Here is a 27,855-nt window from a genome sequence, read left to right as displayed (position 1 = left end):
GCGCTCGCCAGGACTTTCTAGGTCCCTGCTCCCTTGCTCAGCCTCCCCAGCTGGGGGCTGAGCGCAGGCTTGGATTTCGCTTGCTCTGTGCATTAGGGAAACGAGGGAGCAGTTCTGCCGAGTCGACATTTTCATCCTGCTCTCCTTTGCCTCAGGGAGAGGAGGTCTCATGCGGGGATTAGGCCATGCAGGGGGCGAGGTTATCGGCAGCCGTGTATGATAGCAGAGGGCGTTTGCCGGGCTCAGCCAAGGCCTAGTGGTGGGTTTCTCCCACCCCTGCAGAACTGTGAAGTTCAGCAGGATTCGAGAGGTGCCCTGAGAGGCTCCGGGTTGGAATAGCAGGGGCTGTGGGTCAGGACTGAGGGGTATCAGCAGAACTGGGGGGCACAGGCCTGGGGTCGCAGGGGGCTGTGGGTCAGGACTGAGGGGTATCAGGAGAGCTGGGGGACACAGGACTGGGGTCGCAGGGGCACTATGGCTCAGGGTTGAGGGGCATTGGCAGAACTGGGAGTGAGGGGAGCCCAGGGGCTGGAATAGAAGGAGACTAGGGGTTGGGATTGAGGGGCATCGGCAGAGCTTGCCAGCACACCCCTGCTCTGTAGCTGGCTCTGTCCCTTGATTTTGGGAGAACTGAATTCATCCCTTTGCTTTCCCGGGGGTCACCCTAGCCCCTGCTCCAGCCCCCGGCTCCCTGGCTGCGCAGGGAAGTGCAGCTTCCTCACACTGTTTGTCCTCCCCTGAAGATACAGTATCTGCTGCCCCTTAACCCTGGCCTGCCCCCGCATTCTGTAAGGAGCCACGATGAGAGAGAGAGAGCAAGGCCTGGAACGGGGGGAGCCCAGCTAACGGCAGGGGCAGGGGCAGGGCTCCCCCTCCTCTCCCTGGCTCGGGGAAGCAGCTCCTCCTCCCGCTGTGGGGAGAGACAATTTGCTTGGACCCTCAGCCAGCCCAACGGCAACCCTGAGCCCTCGAGCCTCCAGGAGTCTCTTTGGCTGCCCAAGCTGTTCCTCTGCCATTTGAGTCAAACGCAGCCAAGGCCCCTCGGCCGCCCCCGGCCCTGGACAGAAATGGACGAGGTTTGTTTCTCATGCCGATGAGCGGTGCCAGCCCTGCAACCCCAGCTCTGCAGGTGCAGTCGTGGCAGGGACAGTGCAGGCCACTCGCCCCTGGGCCAGGAGGCAGCCCCTTTACGTCTGGCGGGAAGTCCAGTCGCTGGCTCAGTAAATTCACAGCCTCTCTGCTGTGGCGGCCAACGGATGGGATGGGCCACTACGAATTGCATCCAGCGCCTCCAGCTCATCTCACAGAGCCACTGCAGCCAGCCAAACAGCTCCCGGCTCCCCTGCCATTTCTAGAAAGTCCATCTCTTTACTTCCGGTTCTAAACCACTGAGCGGGGATGCCCTGTATTGCCGAGCTGCTGCTGTGTTCTGCCCCAGAGGTGGCCGCACTCACTGCAGTGTTGGATGAGGCCTACATCTCCCTGGGAGGTGTGCTGCAAAGCTTAGTTAGTTAATGACACAGGCAAAGTGCTTCGAGCTGCTCCCATGAAAGGCAGAGAATTAGCGTGAATGACAGTGAAACAGGCACGCGAGAACACCCTGGAAGTAACCGGGTGTCTGTTGGGAGTCCCCGCTCGTTAGATCAGCGCCTAACGGACCCGACGGCAAGTCTGATTGGCCCCCAAAACCCAGGCACCAGGCTGCATGTTCCAGAGCGCCATCTGCTGGCACCGTGTCTATTTACAGCTGTGCAGACGGCGCACGCCTGTAACACTAGCATAAGCCACCTGCCCAGAGCCCAGTTAGGATGACCCTCCTGTCTCTACTAAGCGCCTCATTTTGCACGCTCACTGGGATGGTACGATGTTCCAAGCTGCAGCTCACTGCTGGATTTGAACTCATGACCGAGAGGGTCTCTGTAGCCAGTCATTCCCCACCCCTAAGCCCTTCCCCCCCAGCCTCTCCCACAGGCAAACGTCAGACTCCAAGCACGTCTCACCGCCGTTGTTTCAGCCAAGCCCATCCTGCCCCCCTCGTCCCCAGGTGGGTAACGTACTCGCCTTGATGTAGCTCCAGTTACAGTCAGTGCCGCTCGGGCCAGAGGTGCCCTGGCAGCCTGGAGAGGTTACGCAGGAGACGTTCCCTCTTTCTCTGCCTTTACAACCCGACTCGCTTGCCCTCCCCGCTCCGCCACCGGGAAGGAATCAATAGCATTGAGAGCTGACAAATGAATAACGTTCCTGAGCGGAGAGGAGCTGGTGGGACGTGGAGCTTTTAGCGTGGTTGGTAAAAACATGTCGTCGTCCCATGAAAAATGAGGCTGGTTCAGAGAAGGGTTTTAATGTAGCCGGATCACTTTGGGGAAGTGACGTTGAATGGAGATGGTGGGGAGAAGGTCATACACGCTGCAACCAATCTCTGACCGGTTCGGGACCTTGGACGCCATCCTGTGCATTGCAGCCGCTCTCAGGGTCGGGGATAGAACTCAATCTTGCTCTGAAAGCGCAGGCCTAAACGTCTTTGAGTGTTAGCGCTATAGGGACAATGAAACACGTTGCAGCAGTCTGATTCTATTCAACGGAGGGCAGCGGTGCACATTTCCTACACATCCATGCACACGTGTGTGCACGCACTGACACACCCACACCCATGGCAGCAGCCAGGCTGTAGAACTCCTTTGCATTTGTATAGCACCTGCCAGCGGAGGATCCCATAGTGCTTTGCAACCGTTGAATGAAGCCTGACAAAATGCCACTTGGGACAGCAAGAAACCTGTGATCCTCGTTTTACAGAGAGAGAAACTGAGGCACAGAGAGGGGAAGGGGCTGGCCCCGGTGGGCAGACAGAAAGGAACATGGGATGGAGACTGGGAACAAGGGATGGGCAAAATCGGCGCAGCGAGGCTCCCTAACCACAAGTACTTTGGGAGGAGTTTGGAGCAGGGTCTCCAGGGCCGATTCCCTTCATTATTTGCCCTGTTTCCTAGGCCTGGACCCTCTGCAGCTCCCCCATCCTCCCCAGTGCAGCCCGGAGGCTGGCAGCCTGGCAGAGTGAATCAGCACCACAGGGTGGAGCCTGATCAGCCAGAGACATGCCAGAGCCAGATCTGAGGGGCACAGGCCCTGGGTTTGCCCCTCAGTCTCCCATGTGGCTTTGTTGAGAGCTTTGTGCTCGAGGGGGGGATACAACAGCCCCAACACCCCCCACCTCCAGCGTGAGCCCAAGGGCACTCGCCATTTCAGGGTGGGGGGCGGCCCCGCCATCAGGCGCTCCCGGCTCCCTCCTGCCCCGAGGGTGCTCACAAAACAGGGCAAAGGGACAGAGCCCCCCTTTTCCCCCAGTCTCTAAAGCTGCTGTTTCGTTGCATTCTCTTTTCAGGGTCCAGAACGGGCCTCCCAGGGCAGGAGCTGGAACAAGGGGGAAGAGGGAGCAGCTGCCTCGGAGTCTCCAGGAGATGGGGTTTGTCCAGTCCAGGAGGAGCACTGGAAGGCAGCCTTGAGATGGTGGTAGGTGCTGACCCTGGCTGGCGAGCCCCGTGCATGCTGCAGGGAGCCGGTACACGTGAGGGCTTGCCCCTCGGGGCCTCAGCACCCCAGCAAGGGCCCAGAAAATTATTTTCATACACCCCCCCCCATCCTGCCCGCGCAGCTAGAGGCCCAACTCACCCAGCTTAGGGGATGACAGCAGCAAGCCAAGCACCAATGGGGGCTGCCGGGTGCACGGCCTGGAGGAGCAGCCCCTCCCTCCCAACCCTACATACTTCTTCATATGCCCATAGGGAGTCAGCTGGCGTTATGGAATGTTAAGAAGTATGTATCTTTGGGCTGGGGTCCTCACGTCCTGCAGGCACCGGCTCAGGACAGGGTCTGCACACCACCACTGGAGGAAGACCACGGGCTCATACTCGTCTGGTGGGGACAGAAGCCCCGACGTGGGACTGGGCCCTGGAGAGAGTGTGTCCCTGGGGCTGGTAAAAAGGAACCAGATCAACTTGGAACTGGATTTGGTCCCCTTCAACCAGCTGCAGTGGCGCATACGCCAGCCTCACCAGGCAACGGACAGCACGCGTGTGCGGCATGCTCTGTACATGTGTCTTACGGGCCTGCTATGCTTGGGAAGAACGAGACGTGGGAGAATGGGGCGGCTTGGAGGCACCAGGGTATTTTAATAGGATCCAGCTCGTTCGCCTTCCCCTGGGGCAGGAAGACAGGAGCGCCCAGAGTCATTGGAGGACAGTGGTTTGGGGTAAGATCTCTCCCTTTGCCAAGGGACCCCTCCTCTGGGACTCCTTACAAAAGCTAAACCTATGTTGAGGGGCGTATGCAGGATCAGGGTTAGTAGCTAGCTTCAGCTTTTGACCTGGCAGCTTGGATTACCCAGGATCTCAAACAGGGAAAGCTCTAAAGGAATTTAATGGTGACCTGCAACGGGAGTTTCAAAGTTTGGTTTATGTTCCTTTTTCAGTTCTTGACAGTGGATAGAGATGGCCTGAAAGGGTTCTCCCCTACTCCGTCTGCCCGCTTTTTATTTTTAACCTTAGAAATATCAGCCGTGTCAAGATCGGCTGTGATGGTATCACTGGAGGACTCCCTGGGGCTCTCAGGGATATATGCTGGGAACTGCCTCGTGTCTTTCGTTCAACACTTAATTGGACTGTGGAACTCACTGCCACAGGAGGTTGTTGAGACCAGGACCCTCACAAAGGAGAATTGAAACAGAAATCTACAGAGCTAACATAGATAATGCTAAAACGGAGAGTTTTGATAAGAAAACCTCCTGCTTCAGGGCTCAAGCCAGTCTCTAACTATTAGGGGTTCGGATGAGAACTTCCTGTGGGGCAATGTATCCCACATCAGCCTGCTACAGGGTTTCTTGTCCCCTTCTCTGAGGAATCTGGGGCTGGTTACTGTTGGAGACAGGATACTGGACGAGATGGACCATGGGTTGGAGCCTACATTTAACTAAAGAGGTGGGGGGGTGCTGAATCTTTAAAGATGTCCTTTCTCCAAAGTGCTTATTGGACAATAGAGTTAAATAGAGAATTAACATCAAACCAAGTCTTAAGCAGTCTGACTCGAAATCTTTTCCTCTCTTGATTGCTAAACGGTTGCCCTCTTGCACTGTCACCATTTCACTCATTTTCCAGTTGCACGTAGGCTAAACAAGACCTTAATTTCTAACGTAAAAAAAAACCCATGCAGAATTTGTAATCCTCTTAGCTCTTTTTATCCGCCATAAAGAACGAAAACAAAGCACCATGTTCCTTTCACTTTGCAGGCCACCTTTGCACCATGTTTATTGGGCAGACAGCTACCGCCTTAATCACTCACTATATAGTGCCCAACCTTGGAATTAAACACCTGATCAGAACATATATGGACTATACCATCTGGTCACAGGGGGGAGAGGTTCGAGAGGGGAGGGAGGGTTTGTGTGCTAAGGACATTAATGATAAATAAGTCCTGATAATTCTGTGTAAAGCAGGGAGAGGTTAAAGGGGTGGGGTTCCCTAATGATTTACTTGGCCTTTGGGATGGGTTGCATATTCCTCTGTCCGTAGACACCCACATAAAAGCCGACTCCCTGTAGCTGGGTGCTGGGCTCCCTGTATATAGCTGGAGTGTTTTCTCTTCAGTGACCAGCTGCTCTAGCGGTAAGTGAAATTTGCAACGATCAAGTGGCCTAGCTAATTCCATCTGGGGCTGGGGCATCTTCTGAGCAAGGCTGTTTGGAAGGGAGACTATTTTAAACAGAAATGGAAGGCGAACTAACTGTCTTGTGTGTGAAAGGGACCCTCTTACACCTTATTTTAAGCAGACAGATTTCCTTATCCCAAGTTACTAATACTGCCTTTAATTATTAAACCTGAAACAGCGTTTTGAATCCAGTTCTGCCTTGCATTGGCTGTACCATTTCCTGTGGGTGTTCTCCCCTGAGATGGGCTGGGAAGCAGGAGCTAATGCAGTCAGGTTTGTTATCAAGGCTGTAGGGTCTGTGCAAACTTCTCCAATGGGCTTGGGTTTTGTAGCAGACTCTGGTGTCTACCCTTGAGGCCAAACCTGAGTTGTGACACATCTAAAGGATCCTTGTGCTGTTACAGCATGTCTGTCTCCTACACCCACCCGTCCACCTCTGGCTTTTGGCGTGGACTGGTTGTCCGTGTTTCACTTGCCCTGATGAAACTGGGTTGTGTAGGGTTATTTTTACTCCATGTGGATTGCAGGCAGTTTGCAAATTTCATCTTAAAGGCCTGGCTTCCTGCTGTCCCTTTAAAGTGCCAGAAGCAGTATCAAGTATCAGAGGGGGAGCCGTGTTAGTCTGAATCTGTAAAAAGCAACAGAGGGTCCTGTGGCACCTTTAAGACTAACAGAAGTATTGGGAGCATAAGCTTTCGTGGGTAAGAACCTCACTTCTTCAGATGCAAGTAATGGAAATCTCCAGAGGCAGGTATAAATCAGTATGGAGATAACGAGGTTAGTTCAATCAGGGAGGATGAGGTGCTCTGCTAGCAGTTGAGGTGTTCACAACTCAAAAAAAAAAAAAAAAGGCTTCTGCAGCCACCTTAAAGCTCCTTGTTCCAGCCTTGCCGGGCGTGTGGGAGCCCAAGCACAGCTGAGTCACGTACCCAGGGCAGGGAGGGGGCCAAGTGCCGCCCTGGTTGCGCAGTTGAGATGTCATGAGCACCATGCCCAGTTCACGCACCTGCTGCTACAGAGGCGGAGCCGCTTGCGAATGCCACCCGTGGAGGGGAGTGGGGGTCATTCCTTCCTCTTGGGCTGCCCCGCTGAAGCATCACACTGTAACGTGTCGCTTTGTCCTGACATGTTTTTCTAAGCCTAGCAGGGAGAGAAGAGAGCAGAAAGGACGGGGGCTGGGGGTGTTATCAGAGCCCCCTCCAATAGAGCTGTGGTTCCTTGCAACCAAATGGCACTTCACTCTACTAGCCGTGCCAAGCGTTAGCCGCCCAGTGGCAGGACTATGATAACAATGAGCTGGGGCAGGGAGTTGTGCAGGGAGAGATGTGGGGTGCAGGTGAGCTGTCCTACCTGTCCGTGCCAGTGCCCGGTTGTGATAATAGCATTGGTGTGCGTGGGTGCCCCAGAAAGCACGTACTCGCTCAGTGGGAACTGACGGAGCTGGATCCTGAGCAGACAGGGACACTGAGGTTGGATCCTGGAGGGGAGGGATTTGCTCACCTGAACCTTCCCCTGGGCTGATGTGTGACATTGTCAGATGGATCTCTGTCTCACAGACACACGCACCACTCGTCACTTTGGAAAGTGGAGGGAGTGGTGCGCTCCAGCGGGATAGCCTGGGTTCATCATCACGTTCAGGTTCCGCAGGGAATGTTTGCAGCCTCTGCCATGCGTCTATTGTGTCTGCTCCCTCCATTCGTGCTGCCTTGTAGAGTGAGAGGCTACATTAACAATGTGTTAACCCTTGAGGGCTCAGCCGAGTGCTAGTTCATCATTTAGCAGTAAGGCATCCCCTGGGAAATATCCCACCCTCTGACTTCACCACCTCAACCAAGCTTCACAATCAGCATTGCTGTGTACAGTATTCAATTGTTTGTTTAAAACTTATACAGTGTGTATATATATATATAATGTCTTTTGTCTGGCAAAAAAAAAATTCCCTGGAACCTAACCCCCCCTATTTACATTAATTCTTATAGGGAAATTGGATTCACTTAACATCATTTCGCTTAAAGTTGCATTTCTCAGGAACGTAACTACAACGTTAAGTGAGGAGTTACTGTAGTTTGTAGGTGGCCAGGATGCCTGTGGGCCCAGCAGAGCACCAGTGTTGCCAAAGGTTATCACCACAACTTAACCATTGATGCAAAGCAGTCCTCCTATGCCTTCCCACAATCCCGCTGGAATCTCCCCACTGGCCTCCACTGATTCCCATTTGCAACTTGCAAGCAGTGACCCTGCCTTGAAGTTCACAATCAGGTCACGTTGGCCATGCAGGTCCTCGATCCGCAGCTGCCAGTTCTGGTCTCTGATCCAGAGATGGAGGCCAAGGCGGGTGAATCGCCATGTGCGGAACGGGCACCTGCTGCTTTGGCCCTGCCTTGGCCTGAGACGGAATCGCCTCCAGCCGGAGATCCTTCCCAGGAGGCAGAGGAGCTGTTTGAGCAGGCGCCGAACCAAGAGGAACAGGCTGAGACGGACACAGAAGGAACCAGAATCAGAACCAGAGCCCAGTAAGTCCCCGTGCTGACCATGCCTATGGGGGACGTGCACTGGCATTACTTGTTATGGGGGTAGGGGGGGCGACACTATGAACAAAGAGGTGGGAATAATGACTAATGACAGATACAGCTTCCCTGGTGGGCAGTAACTTCCAGCTTTCACCCTCTCCCGCTCCAGCACGCACATCCCCAGATGGATCTGAAGTGGGGTGGGGTGGGGTGGGGTGAAAAACCATTAGCAGACTGCCGAGGGCAAAGGAGCTCTGGTTCAACCACAGTCTCCTGTTGTGAAATTAGCCCCCTCAAAAGCAGGACCCAGTTGGATTGTCTCTTTATAGCACACTAAGCAAAGCAGTGCAGGGTTTTTGCATGTTCACCAGTGCACAGTTAGTTATTTAATCTCTGCTCATAAACCAGGCACCCATCCTGTATCCACATGTCACCGTAAGCGTTCAAGGTTAGCCAAGCAGGCAGCAGAAGGGAGCATGGCCAAAGGTCAGGAATGAGGCAACACCTCCCTGGTGCACAACACGTTAGTCCTGCTCCTATGACATCCCCTCTGTGCTATGAGGAAGGCAGATGTGCTAATGTCACAGCAGTGGTACCCCATGCATTCACGCCCAGTGCAGGGGAGGGAAAGAGAGACCTTATTCTGATGTGTAATTTCACTACCTGTATCTGATTAAAACACCTACTTTCTGTCACAGGCTCCATGCCACTTGGTGTTGAGAGCCGGGTGGGTTTCTCAGTATCCTGGCAATTCAAAAACTCCTTTTTTTTGTTTTGTTTTTTTTTTTGCTTTGGGAGAAGGGTTTGAGCCAAAATCCAGGTGGTGTGTGGTTTGTTTTTCTTTTGTTTGTTTTTGTTTTAAAATATCAGTGGATTTAAAAGTTGCAAAATGTTTGTTTTCGGGATGAATGAGACATTTGTTCTTATTGAGTTTTCTTTATATTTTTAAACAAACAAAATTGTGTGGAACTAAAAAGTCAAAACATCTTTGACTCTTGACATTTTGACACACACAATTCTGTGAAAGCCACACAAATCTGCACATTTTAGCATGCCCAAATCTGCTGCTTTTTTTAAAAAAAAATTGTAAAATAAATAATCTTTGGCTGAGACATCTGCCAGCTGCATTTAGCACACCAGTGCCTGTCGAGAGCTTGACTTGCAGAATTCAGCAAGAGCATTCGCATTGCTGCTGTCAGTGAGTAACCACCACTAACATTTAAACTGCTCCTTCCCTTTCATCTGGTCATACTGAACTACCTGGCACTTTTCAAGTTCTGTTGCATACTGACGATGACAATCCGGCTGCTAATCCTTCACTAGAAAGGGTTTTGAAACATCCCTCTCCAGGAAGACCTCACATTTTAGAAGAAAAAAAAAATTGGCTTTTGCATGTATTCAATTAATGAGCTTTCTTATGCTGGTTTGTTCACGAGATGTACCAAAACAGAGCCGTTTGCCCTAGCATCTATAAATCACTATTGTCTCCATCATACAAAGCAAACGTGAGAGTAGAGGTCACCTCTCATTGCCAGGGTCTGGAAGTCTAGTAGAAAGTAGCCTGTAAAGATTCAGATTCTTGAACCCACTCAGTCTAAAGCATTCCCTTTATCTTCTTAGTTGTCTCCTGAAGCTCTGCATGTAACTGACACATTCTCCTGTCAACATCACACCTTGCCATTCTCTGAGCAAGACTGTTACTGGGACACCTACTGCTGCTTTCGGCTGTACCTGCTTCTCTTGCCTCTCGCCAAGACGTCAGTAGCTCTATAAAAACTGCTACTAGCAGCAGTGTGTCATTGCTCTGTGCAGGATCCATGCCACCACACCTCCTGGCTTCCTGGAACTAGGTGGATCTTGGGAGTTTCCAGGTTTTAGATCTTTGCAGTCTCTGATCCCTGCCTGGCGAGGAGCAGAGTTCTCCCACGATGCCTAGGGAGAGTGGTGCAGTTTGTAGTGATGCTGTGCACCCTGGGACACACTCCCAGAAGCCTTAGCGTAACACAAATGGATGCAGTGCTAGTGCGGACACAGGGAGTCACAGCCTGCCGCAGCACACACTTGTTGGCTTATGGCATGGTCACGCTGTCGCATGTTATCCTGAATCAGGAGAAGTTCACTGAGATAGGGTCAGTCAAGGCAGCTCTGTAGAGTAGATACACTTCCACAGCAGAAACCAGTGGTGGGGTGAATTTGTTGGGACAGCTGGAAGAAAAACCATTCTAAGCTGGTCTAAGTGGATGGTTACTTCACCCCTCAGAGCAGACAATACTGAGGCAAATCTGCTTTAAGTGTGTAAGGACAGAAGGCCTCCGCTCCGAGTGATGTTCATGGAGAGTGTGCTCAGTATGGGTTAGAATCCAGTGCTACTGGTAATGTATTTTCTGCAGCATCTGAAACTCTCTGCCTCTTTCCTCTGCTGCTTTTACCTGGACCACCATTTCTGGAATGCCAGTAGAGTACAATCTTCCCACTCCTGCTGCCCCAGTCTCCTCCTCTGGGCTGGTCAGAGACCTTCCTAAACAAAGAGGACAAAGGAACCCTTCAGGAAGTGGATCTGCTGGGTAAATGTGTCCTGTTGGAAGTGCCTGCTTTGTGTGGAAGTACTTGCTGATCATTGTAGCAGAGCAAAATCCAGCAAATTTAGACAGCGATTTAGAAACAAGCCTGGACCGTGGAGGTGGCTGCACCAGGAGCTGGCTTCTTCCTCCACGTGTGTGTTTAAAATGTGCTGATCTCATTGTAGTGATGCAAATCTTCTCCTTCCCTAGAATCCAGAAGCAAAGCAATGAAAGCAGCAATTGGAGCAGGTGTCGGAATAGGTAAGGGGCTAAGTCAAAGCACTTAATTCATCCAGAGTTTTTTGTGGCACAGCTTCTCCCCCTGCAGACTGTGCAGGTGTCATGCTGAGTGGTGGCAAAGAGACTCCAGATGCGTGAACATGCTGGCCTGTAGGGAGCAGGGACACCTCATTGGCTGCTTGACTCTATCCCAGTGAGTGGGCAGCGGCTCCAGAGGAAGAGTGGAGTCACTGGCCTGGGGAGCAGAAATCTGTATCTGAACTCGTGTGTGTGCCCATGGGGGGCTGAGTCTATTCTGCAGAACTGGACGGCTCTCCAGGCATGGGGTGTCCTAGCCATGCTGGTTCCAGTGATCTGCCTTGCCTGGGTTGAGTCTCCCTGTAGCCCTTCCTGGGAGTCTAGGTCAGGACATGCAGCTTGGTGGGAGCTGTGGGTGGGAGCTGGTTCATGGACGTTCTGGCTGGAGCCAGTCTAAGGGCTTGTCTACACATACACCGGTGCTGCTGTAGCGCTTTAGTGAAGGTGCTACTACACCGACGGGAGAGCTTCTCCCATTGCCGGAGTTCACCCACCTCCGCGAGAGGCAGGAGCTGTGTCGATGGGAGAAGCTCCCCTCTTGACATAGTGCTGTCTACAGAGCTGGCGTTAGGGGGTAGCAAGCAGGGCATTGCCTGGGGCCCCACGCCACAGGGGGCCTGGCAAAGCTAAGTTACATGATCGGGTTTCGGCTTCAGCCCCGCATGGCAGAACTCGGGCTTCGGCTCCTTAGCTTCTGCCCGGGGCCCTGGCAAGTCTAATGCGGCCCTAGCTGTCTACACTGGGGGGTTAGGTCAGTAGAAGTACATTGCTTAGGGTGTGAATTTTTTTATGTAGTTATACCAATTATTAGACCTGGCCTACCAGCCAATGCTCTGCTTAACACGGCAGTGTCTCTAACGCAGGACTTGCAGTCATTGGGGCCCCAGTAGCAATCTGGGCAGCAGGCTTTACTGGAGCAGGCATTGCAGCTGGGTCGTTCGCTGCCAAGATGATGTCAGCAGCTGCCATCGCCAACGGAGGAGGAGTGGCTGCTGGGAGCCTTGTGGCCACACTGCAATCAGCGGGTAAGCCTACGAGGTGAAGCCTCATTCAGACCCGTGTCTGGTGCTCTCCTGCCTTGCGATCCTGCCACTGCCACACAAGCTCTGATTTTCCTTTAGAAGGAAGAGCAAAGTCTGTCTCTATATTGTTTGACCAAATGTGTTGCTAACGTGTGACCGGCTGACTTTGCTAACACGTGACCTGCAGGGGCAGTGCTGCGTGTACTCAACAGTATGCTGGTGATGGTGGTGGTCTGGGTAGCCTGGGCCTGACCTCATCGAAATAAGTAGCATTGATCACGTTGTGTATTCAGTATTTTACCAAGTATAGCTTTATAACTTCTGTTAAACTGTCAGGCCAGGCCCCGGTGCTCCATGCCTTCCAGCATTTGCATCTAAAGGTGGAAGTCCCGATTGCCATGGGGGTGGGAGGGATGGAAGGGAGGTGCTTTCTTGAATCCACAGCTCAAGCCATCAGAAATTAAGGCAAGGATGCTGTACGTATCCCAACATTGCACTGGGGTGCGTGCTCAGGTCACCGCAGGAACAAGAACTAACCCACATGTTTGGCTTTAGACACTCAAAGGATTGATTTCCTCTAGGAAGGAGTCGTGAGGGGGAGAGGCGAGAGCTAAAACCCTGGCAGATTCGTAATAAATACAGTACTAGGGTCACTGTACCCCTGATCAGGGACTCCTCCAATAATGGGTGATGCAAATGAACCAAGGCAGAGGCGCACAGATCAACAGGTGATCAACCCACACGTGTCTTGCAGCTCTTGGGAAGAAAGAAGACTGCACCCAGCGGCCTTAAAATAGCAGAGTCCGTTGTGTCAGTGCAGAAAGCATTAAGGGTTAATTCTCAGATTTCACTGGCAGTCTATCCCTTATCAGCAGAGGCCAGGGGCAGGGGTTAGCTGGTGGCTCTGGGCTAGATTCTATTCTCAGTCATGCTAGTGCAAATCCAGAGTGACTCCACTAGTCTCTGGAGTCTCTCTGGACTTACACTACTAAGAGCAGATTTCACTCCTCTAGGAGAGTCAAGGGACTCGTGCAATGTAGTAATACTGACTAGCTGTTCCTCTGATTCCTTGCAGGTGCTGTAGGACTCTCGCTAGGTGCTAAAGTTGGGCTGGGCACTGCACTAGGATCTGTAGGTGCGGCTGTTGGCTCCTGGTTCTCTAAGCATAAATGAAAGCTATGCAAGTCCTGCTGGCATCTGAAGTAGACACTGACCAGTCCTGGAAACCCTTAAGCTGCAAAGCGGGGCCAATGCAGCAAGCTATGTGATGTGGGGTGGTAATTACTTCGTTGTTGCCTGGGAAAAGCTACTGCAAACGTGTCGCTTGTTCTGCCTTCTCTTTAACGGTTGTTGAGCTGCTCTGATTATGGTGGGGGTGTGTGTGAAAACAATAAAGCTGGTTTTAAATGGACAAACTGGTTAGTTTGAAATTGATGTGGGGAGAGTCAAAGCCCTAGGGAGCGTCGGAGGTGGTTATAAGCATCTCCCTTGGACCCATGAGCAGGACAGGAAACTTTCAGAAAATGTTTTTCGTTTTGCACACAGACTGTACCATCTGGCTGTGAATCTCAGGGGCGAGGATTTGGAGGGGGGGCGAGGGGTTGAGCACACTTTGACTGCTCACAAGTGAATCCTCCCTAAACCTGTGTTTAAAAGGGAGCGCGGGGACCCTGGCATTTCCCCTGCCTTTGGGGTGGGCTGCTTGTCCTGCGGTCTAGACACCCACCCAAAAGCTGGTTCACTGTATATAGCTGGGTCCAGTGCTCCCTATATATAGCGACGTCCCTTGGAGGGTGGACCAGTCCTCTGCCCCAACGCTGAAGGTAAGCTGCTGCTCTATTGATGAGAGAATTTTACCTTGCAATGGTGGGAGGTTGCATTTGCTAAAAACAAACAAATTGAAAATGACAGGAACCCACAGCTCCATACATTTTACTCTTTCCCCCCATAACATAAGTAACATTTTTAACTTTGCCTGGGCTTCAGGTGGCTCCTAACTAGGACTGGAAGGGTTAGATTTTTATTGGTAAATGTGGATTGCCTCATAGGCACCCCCACCAAAACTATTTCCAATAACTGAAGTTTATGGATAGGCAAAGCAAGACAAATGCTGCTGGAGAACTTAGCGTTTGAATGAAGGATATTTATTTACTTTGTATACACCTCTACCCCGATAGAACGCTGTCCTCGGGAGCCAAAAAATCTTACCGCGTTGTAGGTGAAACCGCGTTATATCGAACTTGCTTTGATCCGCTGGAGCGCGCCCCCCCGCCCCCCCGGAGCACTGCTTTACCGCGTTATATCCGAATTCGTGTTATATCGGGTCGCGTTATATCGAGGTAGAGGTGTATTTTGATATGTGATGTTGACAATTCGTCGTAACGGTTATAAGGCTTTAACTTTTTGAATTACGTCTTCTGCCATTAAAAAATTATTGACTCACACACACACACCCCCCACCCCAGTTGCCTGCCCATCCCCAATAATTTTCTGCAACGGTGAAAATTTAAATCTATAAAAATGCTTAAAACCCACAATTTTGCACAACTGTGACCATTTAAATAGACACATTTAAAAAACAATATTGTTTGTTAATTTATTTTTAAAAATTTAATTCTGCCAACCTTATCTCTGTGATGCTCTCCCTGGGGCAGACGATATTTATAACAGATGTGGAACGAAGGCTTCCAACAAAGTAACTTCCCCGTTCGTAATCTGATTTCCTTCCCGTGCTTAGCCGCACTTCTAAGAAACCTCGTACAGTAGAACCTCAGAGTTACGAGCTGACCAGTCAAACCGCACACTTTATTTGGAACCAGAAATACGCAATCAGGCAGCAGCAGAGACAAACAAAAGCAATTACAGTACCGTGCCGTGGGACATGTAAACTACTAACAAAAAGGGAAAGTTTAAAAAAAAAAAAAATGTGACAAGATCAGGAAACTATTTCTGTGCTTGTTTCATTTAAATTAAGATGGTTAAAAGCAGCATTTTTCCTTCTGCATCGTGACGTTTCAAAGCTGTATTAAGTCAATGTTCAGTTGTAAACTTTTGAAAGACCGACCATAACGTTTAGTTCAGAGTTCTGAACATTTCAGCGTTACACACAGCCCCCGTTCCCAGGGGGGTCGGAACTCTGAGGTTCTACTGTATTTTTTTAAGTCCAAGTTTGCTTTTACTTTCGTTTCTCGCAGCTTGGGCTGGGAAATTGAAACCTAGGGATCCTCTTTCACCTGCCTGTCCTCAGTGATTATGCAAACTTCTCCAATGCTCTTGAATTGTGGGGTTTGGTTTGGTTTGTTTTTCTGGGGGGCGGGAGGAGGGAAGGGTTGTCTTTGATTTTGGGCCAAATTTCACGTGAGTACCCCCTGAAGAGCCTCCCAAGTCTAACTTAAGTGCAGAGAGCTTTGAAAATTCTTAGTGGATGCATTTGAGTCGGTCTCAGACAATCTTCTGGGACTGGGTGGGGGCAGTGAACAGCACTGTTTGAAAAAATAGTCTGGAAGGGTTCAAGGCAGGAGGATCTGAAAGCTGTTTCCTTTGAGTCTCTCGCTAATGCACAGCGGAGGGAGAGCACGGATGGAGGAGGTTAGTACAGCGAAATTGCAGGGCAGTTAGGGCAGGGGTGAGCAAACAATGGCCCGCGGGCTGAATCTGGCCCGCCAGCTGCTTTAAGCCGGCCCTCAAGCTCCCACTGGGGAGCGGGGTTTGGGGCTTGCTCCATTCTGGCACTCCAGTCGGGGAGCAGGGTCGGGGCCACTCCACATGTCTCCCAGAAGCCGCAGCATGGCCCCCCTCCGGCTCCTACATGCTCCAATGGCCTCGCTCCAATGGCCCCTCCAGTGCTCCAATGGGAGCTGCAAGGGCGGTGCCTGTGGGGCAGCGTGCAGAGCCACCTGGCCACGCCTCTGCGTAGGAGCCAGAGAAGGGACATGCTGCTTTCGGGAGCTGCTTGAAGTAAGCGCCACCCAGCGCCTGCACCCCTGAGCCTCTCCCCACGCTCCAACCCCCTGCCCCAGCCCTGATCCCCCTCCCGCCCTCCGAACCCCTCGATCCCAGCCCAAAGCACCCTCCTGCACCCCAAACCTCTCATTCCCAGCCCTACCCCAGAGCCCACACCCCCAAATGGAGCCTGCATCCCTTCCCACACCCCAAGGCCCTGCCCCGATCCCCCACCTGCCCTCCGAACCCCTCAATCCCAGCCTAGATCACCCTCCTACACCCCAAACTCCTCATCCCCAGCCCTACCCCAGAGCCTGCACCCCCAGCCGGAGGGGAAATGTTCAGCAAGAATTTAAATTACAATCTGCCCAAGAATGAGAGGGGTGAGAGGCAACCCCCTTAGCATGGCGCAGCGAGGGCAGGTCTTGCATGGGTGGGGACAGTCTGGGCAGAGAGCGAGGCTGGATGTGTGCTAGCACAGAGCGATGCATCCCACACGTGAGGGGTGCACTCACGAGAGCCAAGTGGGGGGGGTGGCTAGGAGGGCAATGGGGTTTGGCGAGACAGCTTGCAGATCAGCTGTGAGAATGGGTTACCCCTGGACACTAGCTCTGGCTGCACGTGGGGAAGGAACTGAGGTCTAGTTAGTGACACTGGGGCATGTACAAACACCAGCAATTACACGGGTAGCCCCACACCCGCGGCACTGGCCCCCAGGGGCTGTATTTGGGAGGGTGCTCGGAACTGGACTAACTGCGTTTCCCACTTTCTGTGCAGGGCCAACGATACCCAGGTGACAGACTCAGAGCCACACGCAGCAAACATGCTTGGTGAGAGCCTTTTATTTACCTGCGCCTTGAACAAGAATTGCTCCCCGACGAAGTCACCACGCCGTGCTGGCAGCCAGCCACCCCTCGAAAGCCAGAACAGGGGGAGGCCCTGGACACTTCCCGTGCAGCCCCAGCGCGTGAGGACGTGTCTGCCTGTGGCATGAAGAGAACAATTCAGAACTAGCCTCACTGGCTGGGTTCCTTCTACCTGGCGCTGGCAGTACTGAGGCGAATCTGCTTTGGACTCATCACCACCACAGGGCAAACAGTCTCCAGGGCGGCCCTGCTCCCACGGATGGCTGGGGCGGGCCCCGGATGGGGTGGAGACTTCAGAGCCATTTCTTTTTGAAATGTTCCTTTTGCAACAGACTGGAGCATCCCCAAATCCCTTCCCTCTTGCTCTGCTATTCTGACCCTTGGTTACATTGTGCGGAGGCTCTTCATGGCTTCCCTGACCTCGGCCGCAGCCTCCTGGCCAGTGAGATGCTGCTTTACAGAGACAGGGAACCCATCAGGTAATTCCCCAGCCTCGCTCTCCTTATCAAACCCTTCACATTGGACACAGGCACTCCAGCTGCTTTAGATGCCGAGGTTCGAATAAAAAAAAACAACCCTGGGGCTCACTAAGGGCACCGACCTCCCCAGCTTTGCATGGTTACGTGTTTATAGCATGCGAATGTCTTTGCTGGGCCACTAACATCAGATTCTCATTCCCTAGACAGTCTTATTACTTTGGCTGGAGCAGGCGTTGCAGCAGGTAAGGGGCTAACCCATGGCACTGCTTGGTTGACACTTGACAGCTGTACTTATCAAAGACTTATTGAAGGGGGATGGACTAGATACCTCCGGAGGTCCCTTCCGACCCTGAGATTCTCTGAGTCTATTCGGCCAGGGACTCTCCTGGTTCACCAGCTGCCCCTCCTAGTGTGAATGAACCTCAGGAGAGTCAGGCATCCGATGTTATTGACCTGTGGAGAGCAAGAACTCGGCCCCTGTCAGCTTGACTTCTTCCCCAGCCCACATGAGGCCGCAAGGTCGGGGGCCGTGGGAGCAGGGAAAGGGGCTGGAGACAATCCCTTTGAAACCCTGCAAGCCCACAGTTCATACTGGGCTATACTGAGCCTAGGCCTTCCTTGTACAGTACGTGCCCTTGGTGAGAGCTCCATCCCCAGCCATTGCCCCGGTGCTGTCCTTTCAGGGGGCGACCGGCCCCACGGGGATACAGCAAGGTCCTGTAGCATCAATGCACTCTGCTGAGCAGAGCTAGGAAGGCAAGATGCTGCTTCTGAGCTCCACTTGTGCACCCGGCTAGGGCTGGCTTTGCAGATTAGCGAAAGTTCAGTTCAGGGCGTGGTTCGCATATGGCTCTGACCCTGTCGCCCTTCCTGGTTGCTAACCCCACGATCCATTGGACCACCCAGGAGAGGAGCTGGGCGGGTGGACGGATGCAGGTTCATGGAGGGCTGGCTCTGCTGCAGAAGCAATTGCTGTAGGAGCCTGGACTGTGCTTAACCTCGCTGTGTCATGAATGCAGGCGTGGCATGCGTTGGGATCCCGGTAGTACTCGGGGCAGTCGGCTTTACTGGTGCAGGCATTGCAGCTGGGACCCTTGCTGCCAAGATGATGTCAGCAGCGGCCATAGCCAATGGAGGAGGGGTAGCGGCTGGAAGTGTTGTGGCAGTGCTGCAATCCATTGGTAAGTAATGGGGAGCTAACCTTTCACTGAAATGCATGTGTGTCTGGTAGTGCTCTCCTGCCTTATGAACAACCCTGCATGGAGAGAGTCTGACATTTCTGTGGTGGTTCTGATTTCTCTTGCATTTAATGAGGAATAAGTCTCTCCCCTGACTGGCCAAACCTGCTCCCCACAGACCCTGCTAATAAACTGCTAAGCACTTAGATGCAATATGCTCTTGCTTCTCTCTTCACTATCCCTCTGGCTAGCTGCTCACTCCGTACCATGGCTCGCTTCCATTGTTGTAGAGGAACAGTTGGGATCTTCAGAGGCGCTCAGGGTTCACCCACCTCACTCTGTTCTCCCTGGGGATGCGCCCCATTGACCTTAAGGGGAATAGTGTTAGTGCCCTGTTTGAAAATCCCACTCCTGTTCAAGGCTGCACCATCAGGGCAGGGCAGCAAAGTACAGAACTGGCCTCTTGGCGCCTGGTAAAAGGGACTCTACTACCAAGCAACAGTGTAACCTATTGCATCCATACAGAAAGCGTCATGACTTCTATAGTGCCAGGACATGGGAGGGGGATAACTGGCCTGCTAGCAGCGTCGTGATACTGACTAGCTGATTCTCTGTTTCCTCTCAGGTGCCGCAGGCCTTCCTGCAGCTGCCAAAGCTGTGATAGTAGGTGTTGGGGCAGCAGTCGGTGCCTTAGTCTGAAAGCTACAACTGCTCCTTTATGCTCTAGAAGACGCAACGACTCGTCCGCTGGCAGTTTTTCAATTGCACCATCAGGCTAATGCAACAAGTAGCAAGTTAGAGAAATGGCTTTGTAGTTGAATGCAAAAACAAGTGGCCTGTAGAAACAGATCCCGCACGTCTGTTGCTTGTTCTACCTTCTCAACACCAGACATCAAGTTCTGTTGGGATTATGGCTGAATTATTGCTGTTGGCTGAAATGTGACAAATCAATAAACTTTTGCAAATTTAAATGCCCTGAGTTGTTATGGCTGATTGTGTGTCAGTGCAAAATAGCTCACCGAATGTGCACACACACCTTCACGCCAGTGTATTGCCAGGACCAAAGCAAAGTGTTGTCAAAGTGAAAAAAGAGCTAGAATCTCTCGGATCCATCCAGCATCCTCCTCTGAGCCGGCTTTGCAATAAGCCTGGGGTTTAATCTTGTGGCCACTCAACGTGGCTACGGCTAGCCATTCCTAGCTCAGTGGCGGGTTACTCGGTAGAGAGCTGCCACCTCTGCTGACTGTCCTTCTTGTTTCTTGATGACTCTGCTCTAAGACATGCAATAAAGCTCTAACAAAAGCAACTCCTGCTACTAGGGCCCTCGGGGAGTGGATTGCTGCAGCCGGTCCTCCAATCCCCCATTACTGTGACAGGCTCAAACCAGGATGAAACCATTCTCTGTCTAGCCCAGACATCAGAGTTACGTGGGTATTAAAATCAAATCGGAAACAGAGTTTTGGGCCATGTCACTAAAAATCCCTCCTAATTACACACCTTTCAGCCTCTTGTGATGTCACCATTTCACTAGTTCACCTTGACCACTGAATCGTCTAGGCTAATGTAACAAGCAAAAAAAACGCAACCAAGCAGAATTTTAAACCACAGAGGTCCCCTCTATCCACTCTACAGCCGCACAGAAGAGGGCGGCACCCCAGGGTGGGGTCCGTTGTTTTGCAGCTTATATCTACAGACTGTTTCTTGGGCCAGGAGACGGGTGGGTGGGACTCTGCCCGGCTAGGATGTGGCAAGGATGGGGTTTGCTGTCTTGGCATAGAAGGACTGTACCACCTGGGTCTGGATCACAAGGGGAGGCACTTCAAGTGGTTTTATCTATTTGTGCCCTAAGAATGTTAACATGCAGATGCTCCAGAGTCCATGTGTCCAGCGGCAGGGAGGTTAAAGGGGAGCAGGGCGTGGGATCTTGCCATCCCTGCTATTAGTGGGGGATGCGACGTCCTCTCTGCACACACACCCATGTAGTGGCAGACGCCTGGAAACTGGGCTCCTGATACAGCTGCATTGCACAGCAATCAATTCATTCTGCTCACTGGACGCTGGAGGTAAGTTGCTGCTGCTCTGAGGGCAAGAGACCCTTCATTGTAACAGCACTGACATACCTCTTCTAAATCTGCCCAGGGCTAGGGCATTTGCATGCTGTGGGTGATGAGTCAAGGGGAAGTGAGGGGATGTCTATAAATTACATAAAGCATTGGGGAGGGGGCTTAATTTTGCTTGTTTGTTTCAGTGTTACAAGGGGTGGATGGGTCAGTGGGTCTTGGCAAAAATCACCAAACTATGTTATGTCATTTATAGACAGTCCCTGAAAGACGAACTGCCGGAAAGGGACTGATGCCTTTAAATGAAATCCTAATTTGAAGGCCCAGCGTTCCTGATTCATGTTACTAATCGGGCTTTGGAAGAAAGATTCTTTCAGGGCTGAATAAAGTCCAACTTGGGCTGGAAAATAGAAACCTAAGAAATCAGTTTCGTTTCCTGTGTTGTTTACGCACACAGCTGTAAGCGGGCCTTCTGTTTGGGCCAATCAGCGTAGAGAAGCCCTGTTAGAGCTTGCGTAGCTACAGCTGAGAGGGGGGCAAATCCTTTGTCAAAGCGTCTGAATCTCTGTCTTCTACCAGCTTTTAGGGGAGACAAGGTGGGTGAAGTAATAGCTCTTACTGGCCCAACTCCTGTGGGTGTGAGAGATGAGCTTTCGAGCTACACAGAGCTCTTCGTCAGACCTGGGACAGGTACTCCGAGTGTCACAGCTAAAGGCAAGGTAGCACAGATTGTTTAGAATACGGAGTTGACACCTAGTCTAAAGGACCAGTCCAGGTGATGTGGCCCGTTTAACACCCCGGCGGTCATGGGACAAAGGGGTGAGTGGGTTACGGATTGTTGTCATAAGCCAGAAATCCAGTGTCTTTATTAAGCCCAGGATTTTTAGTGTCTAGCAAAATTATGAATTTCAGCTTCCAGGCTTGTCTTTTGAGGGTGCTGTGCTGGTTTCCTTTGAGGACAAGGCCTGAGACAGAGAGATCACAACAGAGGGAGCCTTTAGTGAGAAGCGTTTGCCCCCCAGGTGATAGCATGTTTTGTCTTTAATCATTTTCATGCGTGAGTCCATTCGAGAGCGCAGCGATTGGCTGGCTTCACCCACATAGGGACCGGCAGGGCTTTTCCCCCAGCTGGCTTATTATATGGTTTTTAGAAGCCTCATTCCAGTTTACACGGCAGCTGCTATAGAAGGGGAGGAATTCACACATGCCAAGGGGGCGAGGGAAGGAGACAGGGGCAAAGACGACCCTATGCTGAGGTGGTGACAGTCCAGGCAGGGGAAGGGAAGAGCAGACAGAGGGGCTGGGATGTGGGTGTTACTCTAGAATTTTTTGATGCGTGTGCTGCTCCCCAGCAGATCTGTGCTCCCCACACGTGCACTGGGCATGACTCCTTGCAGCTAGGAGTTCACTTGTCCGTGAGAAGATCCCACACCCTCCATGGGGGGACCAGCTATGCAGGAGGAGGATGGGGTGCAGGTGGGGTTACCCCAGCTATTAGCTCAGGCTCCACAAAGGAAGGGGCCTGTGCTGATGCTCTCTTGTGTTAGTGGCTCTGGGACACCTCCCTGGGCGTTTGCTAGGCGGGAGCTGCCCTATCTGCTGCGGACATAACCCCAGGCCTCTGGCACCGGCCCTGAGGCACGGGGCGTGGGTGGAGTCTTAGAACTGATCTAAGTGTTTTTCTGGCTTTTTGCTCAGGGCTGACGAAGCGGAGCTGCTATCCCAGTGATCAGGGTGTGTGGGTCAGAGTCTCAGTCATGGTTGGTAAGGTCCTTCTCTTTCACTAACTGAGCTTTGACCAGGAACGGCCTCCGTCGCAGGCACCACTAATGCGCCCGTGTATTGTATCGGGAGGAGCCGTGTTAGTCGGTATCCACAAAAACAACAAGGAGTCCGAGGGCACCTTAAAGACTAACAGATTTATTTGGGCATAAGCTTTCGTGGGTAAAAAACCTCACTTCTTCCCCAAATAAATCTGTTAGTCTTTAAGGTGCCACCGGACTCCTTGTTGTTTTTGTATCCGTGTATTGTGCAGGCAGCCAGTAACCCCACAAGCCCAGAACAAGGGTTCTTGCACGGTCTTCTCATGCGTCTGGTTCCAGCCCCTGTAAGAGACAGGATTCTGGACAGAGATGGACCTCGGGTCTGATCCAGTTTGTCAATTCCTATGTACATGGGCAGGCCCAGGAAACTTGCTCTTCTAATGCAGCCCAGTGGTCTGTTCATACAGCGCGGCTTGCGTAAGGATCTATTTGCCATTGAACTGAGGCAGAGAAAGGCTTCCTGTGACAAGCATTCGCTTGGAAAGACCGGGAGCGGGCCAGAGTCTGGTGAGGTACAGCAGTGTAAATCAGGAGTCCTTCCACTGATCTCACTGCTCCCTTGGTTCTCCTTTATTTGATCCTTTAAAATATCCCTTTTGGAGCATCTGAAACTTTATTTCCCTTTTCACTGCTGTGCCTACACGGCCCTGAGGATCCCAGAAGCCATCTTCCCAGCCTTGCTGGCCTCACCGGGAGCTAGGGTGACCAGAGGTCCCGATTTTATAGGGACAGTCCAGGTTTTGGGGGCTTTGTCTTATATAGGTACCTCCCCCCATCCCGATTTTTTACACTTGCTGTCTGGTCACCCTACCAGGAGCCCTGGGGGTGGTCAGTGCTCTTAAATCAAGAGAATGAAAGAGCCTTTCCCAGAGTGGAGCATTGAGTACATGGCTCACTATCGAGTAGAAATGCTCAAAGATGATGGCAAAGTGGAATCCAGCATGTTTAGAGGCAGAGAACTTTCAAACAAAATCCAGGTTACTGCGGCACAGGCCTCTCCCCCTTTCTATTCTTATCTGCTGATCATCTGCTAAAGTCTTTGATGGCTCACTACTATAAACATCTCCTTTCCTAGGATTTATCCCCATTGCTGTTGGAGCAACTGTTGGATTAGGTAAGTTGCAAGCTCAGGACAGTGGGTCAATATTGCAAAACACTTGAGATTGTAACTGAGATTTATTTTGCCTTGGGTTTACTTGGCTCATCTGCTCTCCCGAAGCACAGGGGTCTCGCCTACTGAGGATATGTTGGCCCTTATGGCCTGTGCCTGCCCCAAGCCACGCAAAGCTGCAGGCGCTCACAGGAGAGCAGGGAGAGTGGCTGGAGACAACTCCTTTGGACTTCTGCTTGCAGCAAGTTTGCTTGGAAATGTTCAAGCCCTGTAGTGAATTTTGCCACTGCACAAATGGAGCCGTGGGTGGTGGTTCAGAGCATGAGCAATTGAAGCAGCGAGGGAGTCGGTCTGGGGGTGGCTCTGGGGACCGAAGCTGGAGATGCGGTGCTCTGGGATCCCATTTTGTAATTAACATCGCAGCACTTTTTGTCATGCAGGAGTTGCCACCGTTGCTGTCCCAGGAGCACTCGGGGCAGCAGGCTTTACTGGTGCAGGCATTGCACCTGGGACCCTTGCTGCCAAGATGATGTCAGCAGCGGCCGTAGCCAATGGAGGAGGGGTAGCCGCTGGAAGTACTGTGGCAGTGCTGCAATCCGTGGGTAAGTCTCGCAGGCATTAGGAGCTGAGCTTCATTCGTACGCATCCGTGTCTGATCTTAGGACTGGCAAACAATTCTGCAGTGAAAGATGATCTTAGTATTTCCACGTTTGCTCTCACTTCTCTTGCATGTAAAGAAGAACTGTCCCTCCACTGTCTTGGCAAATGAGCTCTGCTCCTCCCGGCGCGTATGGTCCTCCAAACTATACTGTTATCGGTGGTCTGACTAGTGGGGACCTGGGCTCACTGCCTAACTAGCACTGGCCTTATCCTGCACTCACCTAGGATCCTGTTCACGATCTTCTTACATAGTGTAGACCCGCCGATGCAGGACCTCTAGCTGCAAATGCTGTCAGGCAAGAGGTGGAATTCCACATTGCCGTGGGGCATGCTTCCTCAAGCTCACCACTCTAGCCAGCCAGGAGAAATTAAGCCAGGGACGCTAGCCACATCCCAACACCGAACTGGGTGTACGTGCCATTCCACTCGGCTGCCACTACAGTGCAGCGGAACAGAAACAAGCAGATGCTTGAACGAAAGTGCTTTGGTTTTCTAAGTGCCCAGGAGAAGGGAGTGAGGGGAAGGGGAAGGGATTAGAAAGTAGCTGCGGTTACTCATATAAATCCACAGAAGGCCCTTCAAGGTTATGGCAAAAGAAAGCCAGACGTGATTAACTCCACTCTAGCTTTGGACTGGACTCACTCACTATTCTGCATTAGACATAAATGACCCAAGCTAGAGGAACGCAGATTCCAATGTGTTCTGTGAAGACAGGTGAACAAAGCACACAGCTGTCTTACTAATCCTGGGTGACGGCAGGCCGATTTAAGAACGTAATCAATTACATCCATGCCAAAAACTAAGGAGGGTTATTTGTTTTGTTGTGCCCCCAGTCAGATTGTGCTGGCAGGAGCTTTGTTGGAAATTGATGCACCAATGGCAGGGGTTAACTGGCCTGCTAGGAGACCTAATGAACTGGGGTAAAATTTCCTCCGTTTCCTCTCAGGTGCTGCAGGACTTTCTCTTGCTACCAAAGGTGCGGTGACAGCTGTTGGGGGAGCACTTTCATTCTTCTATCCAAAGTGAAAGCTACGACTGCTCTTCCCTCTTCCTCCTGCAGAAACAGCCGCTGCAGCCTGCCTCTTGCTTGTCCTGCCTTCTCCACAAACAGCCCTTACAATCCGTTTGGCTGGTGGCTGAAATGGGAGAAAACAATAAAAGCTTTTTGCTGATTTAAATGCATCTGGTCGTTACATAGCTGACAGCTGTTGATTGTGGGCAGAGTGGAAGTTAACCCCTGAGTTTGTACACGCGTGTCTGTCTCACACACACACACACAAGCCGAGTGTTGTCAAAGTGTGACCACAGCCCCGGTCATTTGGAGTCTGCTCGTGCCCAGCACCTTCCCAGAAGCGGGCGCTGCAGGGCATTTGGGGTTCCAGCTTGTGTCCATTCCTGACTTGGGGCAGGGTGCTGGAGAGCACGATGCTACTTCTCTTTCTCGTGGGTGTCTTTTCTTTGGCTCAGCACAGTCCACCTATGTGCAAAGCCCCAAAAGGGGAAAGCTCCACCAAGAACTAGCGTCTGCCAATAAGGCCCCTCTGGAGTGGAGATCACAAATGGTCCCCTGCATCCAGGCCAATGTGCTGGTGTCTCCAGCTCGCCCAATGGCACAAAAACCATTTCGCATCCTGATTGCCAGGGGCGCTGGATCAATGTGTATCGTGGGGGGGGCTGAGAGCCATTGAACCAAACTGTAAACCCTGGATATCATGGAAACCACTTCAAGCCGGGGGGGAGGGGGGGGGAGGGTGCAGCAGCACCTCCAGCACCCCTAATTCCAGCACCTGTGCTGAGCGCTATTCACCTGCCGCCCCACGGGAACAAAGCTTAATCTGATCATCAATTCTGGTCATCTACATCTTGTGCTTTCATTTGCTGCAGCTGAATCAGAAACTGCTGCCTGACTTAGACCCCCCCCCCTTGCTGAAATGCTGATACTACCACTCTTTGCGTGTAGCTGGGTAAGATCAAACAGTCTGAGAGCTGAATGCTCATGTAAAACAGCTCCCGGTATCGGTTACATGGATTTGAGCCAGTGATTATTGGCTCAGCAAATACCAAAGACGCTAAGGAGCCGCTATGGGGAACCAGAGACCTGATTCAAAGGTAAAAACTAGTTCTGCTGTCATATAAAAATATTCTCCACCGGCTGTCTCAGAGAGAGATGAATCTACGCTCACACGGACCATTAGCCTCCAACACAGAAGCTGAGTTTGCTCAGCTCATGCGGCTGGCCCTGGTGTGCACAGAAAAATGAACGGGCGCTGCAGTTTTCCTTCAAGAGGCCAGTTCAATGGAGAGTGATGGGATGAACCAACCCCACCCTGGGCCAGAAGGGGTTAATGAGAGCCTGGAGGCGCTCAATCAACCCTGCCCTGCTACACCTGCCCTGTGTGTCAAGCCCAGAGGGAGGCATTAAAGGGCTGAACCTGGGGCAGGTGTGGCTGGCTAGGAGGGAGAGCAGGTGCGTGGCTCTCACTCAAGGAGGGAAGCTTGGCTGGAGCCAGAGTCGTCCTGAAGGTAGCTAGGCCTGCAACAGGGAGCCCAAGGCAGTTGGGAAGGACAGTGGCAGGGAATGAGGCTGCCCCAGGATTGCTTGCTGGGTCAGAGACTGCCCTTCCAGGGGGAGAGAACTCCCCTCCTGCAGAATCAGCTGGCAGGCAGGCAGTTCTGCAGGGAGTCTGGGGAAGAGGCTTGGAGAAAGTGGACCTGATACACCAAGAGTCTGGGAAAAGGCTGGGAGAGAGGCCCAAGACAGCAACGTAGGAAGAGATTCCACAGAGACAGCAAGGGCTCTGCGTAGTCAGGCCTTGACTGCTGATTCAAGGCTCCCTGGACCAGAACCCAGTGGAGAGGCAGGGCCTGGGTTCCCCTCTCCGCCCACTGAGGAAGGTGGAGCAGAACCGGCCCAACAAGGGGTGAGAACCGATGAAGTCCCCTGATGCCGTGTGTAAGGACTAGTGGGACTGGAGTCAGACCCAAGGCCCACTGCGAGGTTGGTGGACTACTTGTCGGACCCTTGGTTTACCGTGGAAGGAGTGGGACTATGCGTGACCCAGCCAGAGGGCCGAGCCGCAAGCAGAAGTGGACCAGGGCCCCAGTGGCTGTCAGCAAGGGGTGCAGAAGGAGAGCCTGCTGTCCCAGGAGCAGCTCCCAGGGGATGGGATGGTCGGTGAGTCTCATTTGTACCTGCTGTTTTATACAAACATGGCCCCCTTCCCCACGTCCGCTCCCTGGGTGAGGTCCGAGTCACGTGCGCTTGCTGTGGTGACCATGAACCTTTTTATGGCTTTTACTCTGAGCTCTGCCTCCCCAGCCAAGCTCCAGATGCATGAGCAGGATTCAGCTCCTTCGGATGTGTGCTCAGCAGAACTGCGTACCAGGCTCCAAGCCTGCGTGTGACTACACAGGTGTTGCTGTGAGTTGAATTTGGCCTGTAAAACCTCTTGCAGGTGACGGCACATAAGGAAAGCCCCCAGCTCCACTCTCTGATCTGGGGGTGGGGTGGGGTAGTAGGGCTGGAAGTTTAAAGGCCTCGCTTTAACTTGCAGCCTGACCACATTTAGTCGTGGAGTCTGGTAGAATGACTACCTAGGACCCCAAAAGGCCAGTTTCGCAGAGTAAC

The 27,855-nt window shown here is 52.2% G+C and overlaps 3 protein-coding genes across 8 annotated transcripts; all 3 read left to right on the top strand.

The window, feature by feature from the left end:
* The first annotated feature begins 1,398 nt into the window (after window positions 1-1,398).
* LOC112106193 lies at window positions 1,399-13,519 on the top strand. The gene is made up of 6 exons (XM_029912707.1): window positions 1,399-1,506; window positions 3,380-3,507; window positions 7,975-8,210; window positions 10,979-11,029; window positions 11,950-12,111; window positions 13,184-13,519. The coding sequence occupies exons 1-6, from the start codon at window positions 1,399-1,401 to the stop codon at window positions 13,279-13,281; spliced, it is 783 nt and encodes a 260-aa protein (XP_029768567.1). The 3' UTR covers window positions 13,282-13,519.
* Window positions 13,520-15,097: 1,578 nt separating this feature from the next.
* LOC115271124 (interferon alpha-inducible protein 27-like protein 2A) lies at window positions 15,098-19,674 on the top strand. Of its 3 annotated transcripts, none has more exons than XM_029912686.1 (5): window positions 15,098-15,696; window positions 16,828-16,880; window positions 17,603-17,637; window positions 18,415-18,576; window positions 19,199-19,674. In XM_029912686.1, exons 1-5 carry the CDS (start codon window positions 15,664-15,666, stop codon window positions 19,270-19,272), a joined length of 357 nt encoding a protein of 118 aa, XP_029768546.1. In that variant the 5' UTR covers window positions 15,098-15,663; the 3' UTR covers window positions 19,273-19,674. The 3 variants fall into 3 exon arrangements, with proteins under 3 accessions (XP_029768546.1, XP_029768548.1, XP_029768547.1); XM_029912688.1 differs by having other exon boundaries at window positions 17,599-17,637; XM_029912687.1 differs by lacking the exon at window positions 15,098-15,696 and having other exon boundaries at window positions 16,324-16,880; window positions 17,599-17,637.
* Window positions 19,675-19,685: 11 nt separating this feature from the next.
* Window positions 19,686-25,405, top strand: LOC112106146 (interferon alpha-inducible protein 27-like protein 2). Of its 4 annotated transcripts, none has more exons than XM_029912685.1 (5): window positions 19,686-20,636; window positions 22,332-22,397; window positions 23,532-23,570; window positions 24,008-24,169; window positions 25,174-25,405. In XM_029912685.1, the coding sequence occupies exons 2-5, from the start codon at window positions 22,391-22,393 to the stop codon at window positions 25,251-25,253; spliced, it is 288 nt and encodes a 95-aa protein (XP_029768545.1). In that variant the 5' UTR covers window positions 19,686-20,636; window positions 22,332-22,390; the 3' UTR covers window positions 25,254-25,405. The 4 variants fall into 4 exon arrangements, with proteins under 4 accessions (XP_029768545.1, XP_029768544.1, XP_024055007.1 ...); XM_029912684.1 differs by having other exon boundaries at window positions 19,686-21,229; XM_024199239.3 differs by having other exon boundaries at window positions 19,686-21,655.
* The last annotated feature ends 2,450 nt before the right edge of the window (window positions 25,406-27,855 follow it).

This window comes from Terrapene carolina, unplaced genomic scaffold, assembly GCF_002925995.2.
Source record: "Terrapene carolina triunguis isolate 2854851 unplaced genomic scaffold, T_m_triunguis-2.0 Scaffold236, whole genome shotgun sequence".
NCBI lineage: Eukaryota > Metazoa > Chordata > Testudines > Emydidae > Terrapene > Terrapene triunguis.
Note: the sequence above shows the minus strand (reverse complement) of the source record. Positions and strands in the feature narration are given on the sequence as shown.